Source organism: Myotis yumanensis, unplaced genomic scaffold (assembly GCF_028538775.1).
Source record: "Myotis yumanensis isolate MYYU_CA2020_CCGP unplaced genomic scaffold, mMyoYum1.0.hap1 SCAF_8, whole genome shotgun sequence".
Classification (NCBI taxonomy): domain Eukaryota; kingdom Metazoa; phylum Chordata; class Mammalia; order Chiroptera; family Vespertilionidae; genus Myotis; species Myotis yumanensis.
Genome location: NW_027223759.1, coordinates 56,100,065 through 56,117,154, shown reverse-complemented (window position 1 = coordinate 56,117,154; position 17,090 = coordinate 56,100,065). Strand labels below are relative to the sequence as shown.

The 17,090-nt window shown below is 36.6% G+C and overlaps 1 protein-coding gene across 4 annotated transcripts in view; it reads right to left on the bottom strand.

The window, feature by feature from the left end:
• CCDC148 (coiled-coil domain containing 148) overlaps positions 1-17,090 on the bottom strand; it is a 220,351-nt gene that overhangs the window by 145,673 nt on the left and 57,588 nt on the right. For all 4 annotated transcript variants that reach the window (XM_070423447.1, XM_070423446.1, XM_070423445.1 and 1 more), the window contains exons 2-3: positions 7,244-7,306; positions 3,887-4,008 (exon numbers count right to left, since the gene is read on the bottom strand). In XM_070423447.1, coding sequence (XP_070279548.1) covers positions 3,887-4,008; positions 7,244-7,304 — 183 coding nt within the window. In that variant the 5' untranslated portion in view covers positions 7,305-7,306. The remainder of the gene's footprint in view (positions 1-3,886; positions 4,009-7,243; positions 7,307-17,090) is intronic.

The following is a 17,090-nucleotide window of genomic DNA, read 5'->3' as shown; positions in this document are numbered from 1 at the left end:
CTGTTCATTCACTGAAGCACTATTTGTAAGAGAAAGACTGGAGCACAAAAATTCCATCAGTAAGTATTCTTGCTAAAGTAAACGGAACCTGAATCTGATCAAATCTCTACATATAACTATCAATTTACTGGAAATGCAAGAGACAGAAAAACATGTTAAATGACACCACCAGGATGTAACCAGCACAATACAGACTGTAAGAAACTATAAAAAAAAAAAAACAATAAAATTTACTCAAGAGCCTGAGCTGGCTTGGCTCAGTGGATAGAGCAGGGGTCCTCAAACTTTTTAAACAGGGGGCCAGTTCACTGTCTCTCAGACCGTTGGAGGGCCGGACTATAGTTAAAAAAACACTATGAACAAATTCCTATGCACACTGCACATATCTTATTTTGAAGTAAAAAAACAAAACAGGAACAAATACAATATTTGTATTTGCATGTGGCCTGTGGGCCGTAGTTTGAGGACCCCCGGGGTAGAGCATTGGCATGTGGACTGAGGGTCCTGGGTTTGATTACGGTCAAGGGCACATGCCCAGGATGCAGGCTCGAGCACCACTGTAGGGTGTGCAGGAGGCAGCTGATCAATGATTCTCTCTCATCATTGATGTTTCTATCTCTCTTTCCCTCTCCCTTCCTCTCTGAGATCAATAAAAAAATATTTTTAAAAAATTTATTCAAGAAATAAATTACAAGGACACAAGGGGAAGGAGGAGAAAAATAAATTTCAATATAAGGACGTTATTTAGATAGTGATTTAAATAAAGTTTAAGAAAAACTTGGAGAAAAATCAGGGAAATTTAACATTGAGTGGAAATTTGATACTAAGAAATTTTTGTCATTTTTAATGGTAATGCTGTTGGAGGATTTGGGGACATGCTAAAATATTTATGGTTGAACATTATGATGTCTGAAATTTGCCTCAAAATCATCTGTCACAGGAGAAATTGTGGGTGGGAGTAAAGAAGAAACAATGGCCATGCGTTGATCACAGTTGAAGCTGGATAATGTTACATTGGAGATTAATGATACCATTCATTCTAATTTTACAATGCTAACAATTTTCCATAAAATAACATTTATAAAAAGAAACAGTGGATGGATACTTGAATTGGACATGTTCATTTTTATTAAGGAAATAAATTCTAATAAAAATAATCATAAAGATCTCTTTTATACTTAAAATAGGAATGAACAGTTAACATAAAATGTATCAAAATTTAGTCTCCGTTTTCAGCCCAAATCTACTATTTGGCTTCAGGTTCAATCTCAGCCTTTGAAAGACTAGATCACTCAATGTCTACATAAGTCTCTTATCTGGCACCCTAGAACTTACGCATGATCTCTGACACAGTGATTATTAAATAGGTGACCATCACATCTAATCAGTATAATAATACCAGTAATATAATTCAGGCAAGTCTTCTGAATTTATTGTTAATTAACAATAATTTTTATTAATTTTTAAAAATAGTTAAATATTCTAAATGTAACTTAAAGCAAAAATGTACTTATATGCTTTAAATGTTAACATTCTATCATTCACTTTTAAGTATATTTACATTTAATACTGCCAGAGTAGTGTTGTAATAATTAACAATGATTGTTAAAGCTGCTAATTTCAGGTGTAGAAAAATGAGCACATTTAATTAGTAAAATATGGAACTTTCAGAAAAATAAAATAGTCTTCCTGAGCCAATATATATTTTATAAAAATTCAAATAATATAAGAAAGAATAACAAAGATGACATTATATTCATAATTTTAGTTGGTGTAGACTATTTGGCATATTAGCATTCATAACATTAAAAAATTAAACTTTAAGATTTGTATTTAATTTCCAGGTCTCTAATTCCATTTAATCCCTGAGTCTTTCAAGAAAAGATCATAGTTGGTAATTGTCCACATCTTACAAGAGTAAATTAGAAGCAAATGTTAACTTGCTATCTCTAAATTAGGTGAGAAAAGAAGACTCCACAAAGCATATATAACAATATTCCCAATACATCTTCCTTAATACAGAGATAGTAGAAAATGAAAATTGTATTAAAAAAAGAAGAAAGTGTTTGAAAATGATGAGAGAAGTAATTTAGCAGCTGATAACACTGAGAAATTATTATAATGTCAAACTTCAAAACCTCATTAACTATTAAAAATTTTAAATACTTTATTATTTGATAGTGACTCTGTTATCAAAGTGAAATTCACTTTGTTCACAGGAGGTCACAGTTCAATTCCTGGTCAGAGCACATGCCTGGGTTGTGGGCTCAATTCCCAGTGCGGGGTGTGCAGGAGGCAGCCAATCAATGATTCTCTCTCATCATTGATGTTTCTATCCCTCTCTCCCTCTCCCTTCCTCTCTGAAATCAATAAAATATTTTTTAAAAAACATAGAAATTCACTTTGTTCAAATAGTGATTTTAACACTCAAACATTCCACATTCCAAATTGTTATTTTTTGGTGCATGATGGATGGATGGGTAAAAAGATGGACAAAATAAACATATCGATAATATTAGGACTATGTACACATATGTAAATATGTATGTGTACATATTCCAATAGTGACAAGGCTGTAGAGAAAATGTTTGTGGCAGCATCTTTATTAGAACAATACTTTAGGAAAAAGCTAAAAAACATACATACTTTTTTGCTCAGACATTCCAGTCATAGGAATTTGTCCTATGCAGTAGAGGATTCTAAAACATGAAAGGTGTCCATGCATGGAGACATTTACTGAAGCATAATTTCCAATATCATAAAATTGGATATAATCCAAATATCCCAAAATGGAGATGTAATAAGACATGTGTCTTTTTCTATTTGGAGTACTCATCAATCCTGTTTTTGCTCAATTTATTTTTGGTAGCCTTAATATCCCAATTCCAATGTCACTTCCTCAGGAAAACTTTCCCGCCCAATTGGAATCAAGTCTTGTTATTATACACCAGACAGTATGTTCTATTGGAGTTTATACTTAATATAATTTTATTTGGGGATTTATTTGAGAAACACTTCCCTCTTCCCACTCTCCTGCAAAAAGTACATTCCATGAGAGTAGGGGCTATATTTTATTCACTATTCACTATTGTATCTTCAAGGCACATGATAGTTATTTACTTGAGTAATTAAATATCATAAGATAATTAAATATTATCAAGATTATGTGGCAAAATATTAGGGGGAAAACCATACAGGGTTTTATGTCTCTGTTTATCATGGAAAAAAATCAAATATGTATGTATACATTTATGTATGTATGTATATGTATATGTTGTATATATACAGTAGGTCAGAATAGAAGTCAGAAATATAAAAATAGTTTTATTAGGATGATGTTATATGTGATTTTCCCATGAAATTCAAGAGGAAAACATATTGTATGGTAATCCTAAACCATACATGGTCCTAAAATACTGTGCACAATCACTTGCACATAAACCCCTTTCAAATCTGGTCCAGATTCATCCTTTGTTAGGTCAAGGCAAAAATGGGCATTCTAGAACAGAGGCACCAAGGGCATACTTGAACAGTGTTGCAGAAGGAGCCTTAAATCAGAGGGTATTCCATGGCTGGCATTTACTCGCAATTTTTATTTTTCAGATTAAGATAGAAATTGTTGAAAGCTAATGAAATAGCAATCTTACTAAAAAATAAAGTTGAATTCAGACCTCATAAGTTGTTATGAACATTAAGTGAGTAAACTGCATAGCACAGTGTCAGAGAACATTCAATAAATGTTAGCAGCTATTCACTATTATTAATAGTTAGAAGATTCTAAATGCTATTTAAAATGTTATTTATTTTCACATTTACATTTAAATATTTTACTTCCTAGCAATTCAGTTTTATAAAACTAGAAAAACACCCACACACAACTTCTAACCTTTAGCTCTGTGGAGGCAGCAGCTAATTTTTTTGCTTCAGTTAATGTGTGCAATTGCTGATAGTCTACTCGCTTATACTTAATGCTTCTCATTCCATTTTTCATACAGAATACCAGATTATCTGTTTTCCATCAAAAAAATAAAATGAGAAAGAAATAATATCACGTTATTGGACATCAAAATACAGTTATAGCAGCATGCTGACTACCAGTCTTATTTTAAGTATTTTAAAGTAAATACAAGAAATGATATATTACAACATTCATAGTATATTTGAACCTATATCTATAGAAACTTAAAATATACTACCACTATATTCCTTGCATAAAATTACTTCTAAATGGCTATCAAAAAAATACTTTCATTTAAATTAGTATAGTGAGAATATTTTTTTAAATATATTTTATTGATTTTTTACAGAGAGGAAGGGAGAAGGATAGAGAATTAGAACTATCGATGTGAGAGAAACATCGATCAGCCGCCTTCTGCACACTCCCTACTGGGGATGTGCCCACAACCAAGGTACATGCCTTTGACCGGAATCGAACCTGGGACGCTTGAGTCCGAAGGCTGACGCTCTATCCACTGAGCCAAACCGGTTAGGGCTAGTGAGAATATTTTTAAAGTATAATGCCAAGATACAAAGTGTGACTACTTTTTTAATTTAAAAAACGTTAGGCAGCAACTATAAGTATTTAAGTATCACATTATATGAATCAAATTAAGTAAATAGATTTTTTTAAGTCATAGCTGTATTTCTTAGAAAAACAAAAACATTCAATTCAATTTGAAAAAAGGTTGAAAATGAAAGCTAAAAAATGTAATAGGCCAAATAAAACCAAAATGATACGAATGGACAGAGTGAGGCGCTGTCCTAGTCGCCCCTTCTGCTCCCCAGCCTCGCAGGCCATACACAGATGAGCTGCGCTGCCCTGAGCGGTGGCCAGCAGAGAGCTGAGGTCACCATGAGTCAGAGGCAGGTGCTGCAAGTGCTGGAGCAGTACCAGAAAGCCCGAGTCCAGTTCCAGCAGATGGTGACAGAGCTGGCGACCAGACCCCAAAACATGAGACCCTGCAGAATGTGGGTGTAATGTCTTTTCTGAGGCCTATTCTTCTGGATGTGGTCCCAACAATTCAGCCGACTGCCGCTTTGGCTCTTGGGAGACTGGCTAATTATAATGATGACCTAGCAGAAGCAGTTGTCAAGGGTGACATTCTTCCACGGTTTTCTTCTTCAATGGCAGAACAGAATTCTATTCTAAATATGGCCTCATCCTGCCAAAGGAACAGAGCCTGCCAATCATCTGGACCCTGCTGACGCCAGCTCCATCCCAGAGCCCCCACCTTAACCTTTCAACAGACCTTAAAAACCTCAACCCCTCACGGAGATAGGGCCATTAGCTATCTTTCGCTCTTGGCCCCTTTCCTCCCTTGGAGAGTGAATACACCTCTTTCTGCTCAAAAATAAATAATAAAAATAAAGTGATATGAAATGTTTGGACAGGCATTCTCCATCCAAATACTTAGTTTAGTATATTAACTATTTTGATAAAGTAAAACATAAGTAGAGAGTACTTAGGCCAAGTCCAATAAAGAATAATAACCTGATTAATTCAAGAAAAAAATACTTTTACCTTAATTATGAATCATGTGTCATGTAACGTAATTAAGATTTGTTAAGTATATCATGGATCACATGACTATAAAAAGGCTCTAAACAATTTTAGGACAAGCACAATGAAGAAAAGCATGGTGGAAGATGATTAAAACACCCATTGTATTGAAATAGCATAGTACTGGCACAAGAACAGGCATATAGATCAATGGAAGACAACAGAGAGGCCAGAAATCAACCCGCACCATTATGCTCAATTAATATTTGATAAAGGAGGCAAAAGCATAAAATGGAGTAAAGACAGTCTCTTCAATAAATAGTGTTGGGAAAATTGGACAGGTACATGCAAAAAAAATGAAACTAGACTACCAACTTACACTATACACAAGAATAAATTCAAAATGGATAAAAGACTTAAATGTAAGTCACAAAACCATGAAAATTTCAGAAGAAGCCATAGGCAGCAAAATTTCAGACATCTCACATAGCAGTATTTTTGCCTTGGGCAAGGGAAACAAAAGAAAAAATAAACAAATGGGACTACATTAAACTAAAAAGCTCCTGCACAGCAAAAGAAACCATCAACAAAATAAAAAGGAAACCCACTGTATGGGAGAACATATTCATCAATGATACATCTTATAAGGGGTTAATTTCCAAAATATATAAAGAACTCATTCAACTCAACAAGAGGAAGACTAACAATTCAATTAAAAAATAGGCAAAGGACCTGAATAGACAGTTCTCCAAAGAGAACATACAGATGGTCAATAGACATATGCGAAAATGTTCAACGTCACTAATCATCTGAGAGATGCAAATTAAAACTACAATGAGGTATCACCTCACTCCTGCCAAAATGGCTATCATCAATATACCAACAAACAACAAATGCTAGTGAGGAAGTGGAGAAAAGGAAAAATCTGGTACACTAGTGGGGATGCAGACTGGGTAGCCACTGTGGAAAACAGTATGAAGTTTCCTCAAAATATTAAAAATGGAACTGCCTTTTGATCCAGCAATTCCACTTCTGGGAATATATCTTAAGAAACCCAAATAACCATCAGGAAGAATATATGCACACCTATGTTTGTTCATAACAGTGTTATTTACAATAGCTAAGATCTGGAAACAGCCCAAGTGCCCATCAGTAGATGAGTGGATAAAAAAAGCTGTGGTACATTTACACAATGGAATACTATGAGGCTGTTAAAAAAAAAAAAAAGAAGAAGTAACTCTTACCCTTTGCAACAGTATGGATGAAGCTGGAGATTATTATGCTAAGTGAAATGAACTAGTCAGAGAAGGACAATATCACATGATCTCACTTATATGTGAAATCTAATGAACAAAATAAACTAACAAAATAGGACCAGAGGCATGGATACATGGAACAGACTAACAGATCTCGCAGGGTGTTAGAGAGGACTGGAAGAGAGCAAGCAAAGAACATATATGCATAGCCCATGTACACAGGCAATAATGTGGTGAAGACCTGGGGTGGTGCAGGTGCTAGGTAGATGAAGGCATGATGGGGGGAGAAATGGGAGACATCTGTAATAGTGTCACCAATAAAAAATATTTTTTAACACTCACTGTAAGGGAACTAAAGAAACCTTCAATTTGACCCCCAAAATTAGCTTTCCATGATTAAAATTTTTAAAATCAACATTCCAACTTTATATCATGCATAATCCACCATAAATCATAAAACAGATGTGGAAATTTAAAAAAAAAATACCTGAGCTATCTTTTTTCTGAATTGTCATGAATGGTCGGTCTCTTTTATTCATGCTTTCCATATCTGTCAAGGAAACAAGAGACAGCTAAATTTTACAATGTGATTTTTTTAACGTTTTTAAAGATGTGTTAATTGTAGTGTTTTTTAAAATAAGGCCTAGGACTAGGTGCACTTTATTAAAATTTTCTTCTCCTTGCTCTTAGAAGCCTCCTTCCATTCTTTTTTGCCCTCCCCGCCTCTTGCCTTTCCTGTTGTTGGTCTCCCCAATCTCTAACTTCTTAATTCCCCACTCTTGGATTGTGCCAGTGACTGATAAATATTTTGTAATTAAAAAATTATGTATGTTTTCCTTTGAGTTCCTGGGAGGAAAGAAACTACATAAATTAAAGAATAAAGCAGCTATCCAACTTACTCTCTACTTCGATTAAGCAATATTGCACTTTTGGTGGACATGGGATATGCCATCCACTTCTACAGAGCACCTGATGCCCAGCTGTCACCTCCTTCAGGAATGGACTCACCTGCAGAGTCCAAAGGCATACCATTGCTGGGGCAGCCTACACCTAATGAATGAGCAAGACAGGGATGTAAAGACCCAGCAGCTTGGACCCAATGTGGGCTTTGTAATTTTCCTCTGAAAACCAAGAGGAAGAAATTAAACAGGATTAGACCTAGGGTAACCAAAAGGGAATCTGCAAAACCCCATTTTATTTCAGAGCCTCAATCTTGCAATCTAAATCCCAAGAAAAATGAGTCCTAAATATATAGAGACTAAGCTCTCCAATAAGGGAAGACTAAAACTAATCAATTCGAGTACTGATGAGGTCTCTCCTGAATGGAGATGACAAACTTAGGTAAGTTATGGGTGGGAGAATGAAGTGAAAACTAGAGGTGAGATGCAGTAGGCCAGACCTCACAAGCTGGCTGCTGAGAACAGCATATATTTGTTTTGTAGACTCACTTTATTTGTCTAGTACTTGCGTTAAAAAACAAAGTATTTGATTATTGTTAAGAATGAAATACTCTTTCATTTTCCATGTTTTCTGCCACTCCCTATGGTTGTGTACCTTTTTGCTTCCCTTAAAAGAAACAAATTCTGATAGAGGGGGGATGCTCTGTCTGTGGAGTAGCCCATTCTCTGTCTAATGGCCTCACTAATGAACTCACTTTCACTTTAAACTCTATGCAGGCTCTGTTTTTAATTCTTTCCTCGCGAAGCTGGAACTCACAGTGGGTCATGAACCCCTGAGTCCCCAAACCCCTGGAACGCCTGCATCACTTATACTAGAAGACATTCTGGAAATCATGAATTTGAAACCTAGTTTGTTTTCAACTATATAGAAAGCCAAGTGGAAAGACTTCTTGACCTACATTTCTTAATATTTATATATAAATCATAAATAATTCTACTCATCTTTTAAGAATGTCGAGGGCTGCTGAAATAATTATTAAACTGGGATATTATAACACTGATTTAACTGTAGTGTTTATTTATCAGGGAATTAAATAGACATTCAGATTTAGAATCTAAAAAGTTCATATATAATCTACTTATTCTAACAAATTGCCAGTTATAAAAATAGTCTCAGATGTAAAGTGTGGTATTGGGAATAGAGTAAAAAATATTGTAATAACAAATACTGTAATAACTGTTTATGGTGCCAGATGCATACTAGACTTATCAGGTGACCACTTTGTATATACATGTCTAATCACTATTGTACACCTAAAACTAATGTAATATTTTTTTTAAATATGTTTTTATTGATATTAGAGAAAGAGAGAGAGAGAAAGGGAGAAGGAGAGAGAAAGAGAAACATCAATTTGTTGCCTCCTGCATGTTCCCTACTGTGGATCAAGCCTGAAACCCAGGCATGTACCCAGTCCGGGAATCGAACCACCCACCTCTTTACACGGGATAACAACCAACCAACTGTGCCATGCTGGCCAGGCACTAATGTAATATTGTGTGTCAAATGTAATTGAAAAATAATTTAATTTTTAAAAATGTTCTCACCACACACAAAAGAAATAATTTACATAGTCTAGCTTCTCATTTTAACATTTGAGATGATTGAGGCCAGAAAATTGATGAAGATCACAGAAAACTTCAAGCCCAAAATCTCATATTCATAATATAAATATTTCTGAAAATGAAGGCTCATTTCATAACTAAAGTGGTGGCCTAAGCCAATCTGAACTAAAATAAATTGGTAGCAACCTTGACCCAAACTGAAATTTTTTCCTATTTAATTGTGAACACACATACATTTATGTAAAAGTGTTAATGTATTTAGTGATGGGATGTTGCCCAGGCACCATCAGTTTTAAGTAATAGGCTCTACATCACATTTCTAAACATCTGAAAAATTCAAAATACATCTGGCCCCACAGAGTACAGATAAGGGATTTGAAACTGTATTAAGACATTCTCTGATTCCCTAACAAGCATATGTCATCTAGGTCATTTCAATTTCATGCTTACTAGTGACAAATTCAAAGTGGCTACTTCAGCCTCTAGTTAAAATGCTTTTGGCTGAGTAATGGCTACTTGAACAGAATTTTCCGTGTTCAATAATTGAAGAGCACTTAGTTTCACAAATTATTCCATGTTCACATTGTGTGACATTTTAGAATTGCTTATGAGTGTTATCAAAATGTTAAGCCTTACATCTACGCAATTACTGAAAATATTTTAAAATAATATATGTTATGGGAAATTACTTATAGTGTAGGAAGCACATTTGATATTTAATTTAATGATAGCTTTGCAGTAGCTAGAAGGTTGAAAAACATTTTAATGTAAATTTAAATTTTACAAATTTACTAGAGAATCTAAACTTTAAAAATAAAAAAATACATGACCTCAACTAGTCTGTTCCAAGTCGCTAAGCAATCAGGAGTTTAGAGATGAGGGTGAAAATAGCAAAGAGATCATTTATATAATGAGGTAATCTTTTTACAGTATTAAAATCTGCATTCTTCTCTTTCCTAAGAAAATCTTTCTTAATACACTGAAGAAGAAAAGGTCAGCTGTACTTAGACTTAAAAATGCATAACATGTGGACAGTTTGTTACTCTAAACTGCTTAACTGTGTAGATAGATAGATTAGCCAATCACCCTCTGAGGATGTTTTCAAAGCTGATGGGGACTCTGCCAGGCCAAACAGTGTGAGAACAATATGTTCAGAAAAAATAGTTTGGATGTAGCATCAAATTATAACTTTTTCATATGAAAAATCTCAAGATATTTTAAATGTTAATTCAAATATTATAGCCAAAGTCTAACTTAAGCTGTATTTTTCCAACACGCAAAATTCTCTTTTAGATTTTAAGCAGAACAGCACACATTATTTCCATTATGAGACATTATGCATTATAGTTATCACAAGGTAAAATGATTGTCCTGGAAAAACTAATGGAACCTAACTGTACAGAAAACTGTAAGGTAAAAATTAAAATGTCTATCTCTATTTAGTCCTTATACCCCAGCTGTGCTGTTTCTTTTTTTAAAATAAATCTTTATTGTTGAAAGTATTACATATGTCCCTCCCCCCCACCTTGCCCTCTCCGCCCCCCCTTCACCTCCCCCCAAACCTTCACCATCCATCCACTGTCTGTGTCTTTGTGGGGGGGGGGGGGGGGGCGGGGAAGAGATCAACCAAAGCAACACCATTTCTTTAACATGATCCTTTCTCCTTCCAGTTTGTCCAGTTCCTGCCTTAATCATTAAGCCCTTAGGACATCAGATTCTGATCAGCATCAAACTGTCTTAAGAACAAAGCCTCAGGCCAGTTGACCACAGAAGCAAAGTTTAATGAAGCTAAAAATAACAACTAGACTTCAGTTGTGTTTCAGCCCAGACCCAGGAAAGCAAGTAAAGACCACACCCTCATGAAACCAGACAGAACAATTCTATGGCTGACATTAGGAACTGATACAATGATCAACTGCTCCCTACTCTGACCCCAACCCATCAGTAGAGCCCACAACCCCAACTCCTTTAGCCACCAGGATTAATGACTTCCCCCTATATAACTCATACTCTGGGAGCCATCCAGGAGCCAGGTCTTTGAGCATAAGTTACCTGTGACTCTGAGCTTGGCACCATTTCCTCAACTAATAAACCCTTACTTTCTTGACTTCACAGACCTCTTTGCATTTGCCTGGGCTTTGATATGTGCAGGCAAATTGACCTCTTGAGTCTGGTAATAGTCTTTAGCCCTGGTAATCATTTTCAATGTTTTATTTTATATTCTTTCAAAGATTTTCTATGCATACACACTTGTAATCATTATGTATACATACAGTTCTACAAGTTGCTTTTCATTTAATGACTTGATTATCTACCCAGGCAATGCACCTAGAAGTTTTTGAGGGACTTCAGAGTTCCACAGAGTGGAGCCTCTCATGCTCTTACTCCCACTATGTTCTCAAAGCTATTTTAATCATCCAAAAGCCCAAGAGAAAATGCATATATACCTAGTTTAAAGAAGTACATAGTGTAAAAACAAGGCGTGTGTGTGTGTGTTACAGGCCTTGAGGTGGGGGATTTTTGCAATATTCTTTTATCTAATTTTCTGATCCCAACTATCATCACACAAGTGCCTGGTTTAATTATGCCACATAACATAGTTACAGGTTCTGAGGATTAGGTTGTGGGCATCTTTGGGGAGCCATTGTTTTGCCCACCACAAGCATTGTGCATTCTACAAATGGTTTGGGAATCTATACAAACAATTTGGAGGATATGAATTATATGATAACTGATGAAGAGGTTAAAAATAAAAGGGACCACAAGGAAGCAGGCAAGCTTCTTACTTCAAGTCCAGGTATGTAGGATAAGAAGCTGGATTCCCAAATTGGGTCAGAAGAAGGTTGACAAAGTCTTCAGTTTAAGCACACCTAAAATGGCAAGTCAAGTCAGAAGGACACACTCACATGCACTCTGGAAAGGGGAAACGTCTCAAAGACATACAAACAGAGCAAGTTGGAAAGGATACTGCAACTGCAGGTTAGGTTCAAAGGGGACTTTATGTATAATGAAATATTTGCATTTTTAAACAAAGAATGTATCTACATCTATAAAAGCCTAGCAACCAAATGACCAAACAATTGGTCGACCGGTCACTCTAATGAGCACTGACCACCAGGGGACAGATGCTCAATGCACAGGATCGGGCTCCCTCCTGTCATGGATCAGGCCTGTGGGGATCAGGCCGAAACCGGCTATCTGACATCCCCTGAGGGGTTCCGGATTGCAAGAGGGTGCAGGCCAGGCTAAGAGACCCCACTGGTGCATGAATCCGTGCACCGGGCCACTAGTATATGTATATTTATATAATTAAGAATAATAAATATTATTCTCAAGTGCCTCAAAAACTCAAATATTCATGATCTACCAAATGGTTTCCCACTGCTTTCTAGGACAAGGTTCAAACTCAGCAGAGAATGACAAGGATCTTTTAAATTTAGCCCTATCCTATTTGGTCCCTTCCTTACCCATTTCCTCATATGCATGTTACACTCCAGCATTTTAAAACCTTTTGCAGATTCCTGAATACACAATGTCTGTGGTAGGCAGAGCAATGGCTCTCCAAAGATGTCTACATCCTGGCCCTCAGAACCTGTGACTACGTTATGTTACATTGCAAAGGAGAATTAAAGTTGCAGCCAGCTGATCAGTTGACTTTATCCATGGAGGTTACCCAGGATTACCCAGGTGGGCCCAATGTAATCACCAGGAATCTTATAAGAGGAAGACAGGAGGGTCACAGTCAGAGGAGGTAGGATGACAGAAGCAGAGAGGAGGACTTAAAGATGCTACTCTGCTGGCTTTGAAGTTGGAGGATTCAGACCATGACCCAAAAAATTCAGGCAACCTTTCGCAGCTGGAAAAGGCAAGGAAATAAATTTTCCCTCAGAGCCTCCAGAAGATGCAGCCCAGCTCAAACCTTGATTTTAATCCAATGAGCCCTATTTCCGATGTCTGACCTCCAGAATTATAAGATAATAAATTTCTGTTGTTTAAGCCACTAAATTTGTGGTCATTTGTTACTGAGCAATAGGAAACTAGCAATGCTCTGTCACTCCTCCCTGCCTTTGCACGTGCTGTTGCCTATGCTTGCAATGTCTTTCCCTGTTTTTGTCTCTCAGGCCAATGCCTCCTTATTTTTCATTCCCATCTTATGCATCCTACTGGAGCTTCTTTTAATCTAAGTAGAGATGATTTTTCTCTTCTCTTGTATGAATATCTATTTTGTGTATACCCCTACTGATGCAGTTATTCATTTATTCCAAAGGTTATTGAACATCTATCGAATACTAGACAAGGGATATAGATTTGTTCAGGCTCTGCAGAGAAGCCTGTCCTGGCCACCTCATCTGAAGCAGCCCCTTCCCTCCACCATTAATCATTCTTCATCTCCTCAATTTAATTTTTTTTCTTCATAGCACTCTTCACTAAATGACATTATACTATGTACTGGTTAGTTTATTTGTTTATTGTTCCCTTCTACCACTAGGATGTATACTCCACAAACACAAGGCCTTAGTGATCATCTCTATTTCTCCAGAGTGCCTAAAATCATGCCTGACATATATTAGACACTTAATATATACATGCTGAAAAAGCATCGAGTGATTGCATTACAGATTACAGTCCTGTCTCTAAGGCTTGCTAGTATTAGAGACAAACACAAAGTTTTCACCTCCTCTTCTTCAATTTTTAAAATCTAGGCTGGCCTGTTTGAGATGAAAATGATTATCAAGAACAAACTCTAACCAAAATGGGCAGTGGATTGATGTGCATGTCAAGAAGTAAGGAAGGAGGAACAATCCCACTTTATCTTGGTGAGTTTCAGTACTGACCGTAAGTTCATGTAACTGCAGCTGAATATGCCCCTTGACCAGCAAGTGATTGAGCTGCCAGTCACAGCACACAACCCCCCACATGCAGAAGCCTGGGCAATGTCTGTATTTATTAGGAATCTAAGGCTATATATGCCATCTTACTTCTCCAAGGGCTGAAGGGCAAAAAGGACATTCTTTGCATAATAGACACATAATCTGTCTTTGCTCCAACATATACTGAGTGAAAAAGGCAAGTTGCTCCATGATACATACCTTATGATAACATTACATAAACATGCACAGACACAAAACAATATATGTATATTATACACACACACACACATACTTACTCACACTCTACAAAGGGAAAAAGTCTAAGGCAGTGGTTCTCAAACTTCCTAATGCCACGACCCATTAATACAGTTCCTCATGTTGTGGTGACCCCCCAACCATAAAATTATTTTCGTTGCTACTTCATAACTGTAATTTTGCTACTGTTATGAATCGTAATATAAATATCTGATATGCAGGATGTATTTTCATTGGTACAAATTGAACATAATTAAAGCATAGTGATTAATCACAAAAACAATACGTAATTATATATGTGTTTTCCGATGGTCTTAGACCAGTGGTCGGCAAACCGCGGCTCGAGAGCCACATGCAGCTCTTTGGCCCCTTGAGTGTGGCTCTTCCACAAAATACCACGTGCAGGCGCGCACGTACAGTGTGATTGAAACTTCGTGGCCCATGAGCAGAAGTCGGTTTTCGGCCTGGGCGAGTCTATTTTGAAGAAGTGGCGTTAGAAGAAGTGGGGGGTGTCAGTCGGTCGGTTGGTTGGGCTGCGGGATACGCAGTGCGGGGGAGGCGCCAAATATCAACAGTACTTAAACTATATAGGTAGGTTAATAACAATGTACCTATCTATATAGTTTAAGTTTAAAAAATTTGGCTCTCAAAAGAAATTTCAATCGTTGTACTGTTGATATTTGGCTCTGTTGACTAATGAGTTTGCCGACCACTGTCTTAGGCGACCCCTGTGAAAGGGTCGTTTGACCCCCAAAGGGGTCGCGACCCACAGGTTGAGAATCGCTGGTCTAAGGGATATACAAACAGACCAAACTGGAGAGGATATTGCAACTAGAGGGTAGTTTCAAAGGGGATTTTAGCTTTATCTGTAATGAAATCTTTGCACTTTTTAAATTTCTTTATTGATTAAGGTATTACATATGTGTCCTTATCACCCCATTACCCCCCCCCACAATCTTTGCATTTTTATAAAGAGAATATATATGTGGATATAATTAAGAGTAATAAACATTAGTCCAAAAGGTCTTATGTCTAAATAATTATATTATCTATTGTAGGATTAATGCAGTTACACTAGAGATGAAAAACGATGATCCAATGGGTTCAGCTAGTGCGAGCCCCAGAGCCTGATCACCCAGTCACACCATTTCTGACCCTGCCGAGTTTGGGCTACTTCTGGAGCACCCGGACCCTACCAAGTTGCAACAACCTTGTGAAGCCCAGCCTAAAATATCCAGTTAGCTTTATTTTTAATTTGGAATATAATCAAATAATATTTATGCAAATTTGTTATGCCTTGTATATTTCTTCTGAAATCTTTAACAAAATGATTCAAAACAGAGTACTTTTTCTTCTGATTAATAGTCACAAATGCATTGCTTTTTCTGTTAAGTACAAGCTTGTTCATTAAAAGAAAACTGTGGCCATCAAGGCCACAAGTAAGGTTGTAGAGTTCAACAATTAAATGGAATTTCAATGTGCTTTTCACTATTATTGCTGTGGAAATTATAGCATCTGAAGTTTAAAACTGTGGCAGACACAGCTAGCTGCTAATCTCTGTCCTCTCTTATTTTCTTCCTAACAGAATCCAATTTTGTTCAGGGTTAGAACATTGGTCTTCCTTGATACCTCTGAGACTCTCAGTGACATGTGACACAGTTAAGGCCAATGAGATATAAGCAGAGGTCTTCTGGGAATTTGGAAACAAGATTTGCTTTTTCATATGGGCACTGCCCTTCTTCCCTGTCCTTCCTTCTTTCTTCCTGCCTCGAATGTGGATGTGAAACTAGACATAGGTAGGCTGTCTATGACTATGTAGTATTAGGATGAAAGATACTAACTATTGCAGAGAGGAAAGCCAAAGGAGCCTGGGGCACTGATGATGTTGAGAATCTGCTGGGCCCTGGCCTGGTAGCTTAATTGTTTAACATGTCATCCTGATATGCCAAGTTTGCAGGTGTTTTTTTTTTTGTTTGTTTGTTTGTTATTGTTAATCCTCACTCAAGGATTGTTTTAAAATTTATTTTTAGAGAGAGTGAAAGGGAGACAGAGAGAAACATTGAAAAGAGAGAAACACATTGATTGTTTGCCTCCTGCATGCTAGGGCAAGATTGCAGGTTTGATCCCTGGTCTGAACACATACAGAATCAACCAATGAATGCATAAATAAGTAGATCAGCATCTCTTTCTCTCTCTCTCTCTCTCTCTCTCTCTCTCTCTCTCTCTCTCTCCCTCTCTCTCTCACACACACATACACCACACCCTTCCCTGTTCCTCTCTCTAAAAAATAAATTAAAAAAAAAAAAAGAATCCCTGTACCAGCTGTGGACTACTTCTCTCTGGACTTGTTGTTATGAGAAAAATAAATCCCCAAGCTTCTGCAATCAAACAGAAGCCAAACAAAATTTCCAACTAATAAAGACTGAAATTTTCTGAAGCACACAGGAAATCTTGATGCCTCTCCATAAAGAGCAGCATAAAAATTCTTCTAGAAAAGTACCCATCAATACAGGCACAGGATAAAATACTAGAAAATATTACTGTCGTTGCTCTTCAATGGTAGCATGAGAAAATTACATCTAGCAAAACTTCTTATTTTAAAACTCCAATACAGTTTCATTTGTAGTTTCAGCATCGTTGAAAGAGAGTAGGTAAAACAATGTGTAGGAGGTTCTGGAAGGGGAAA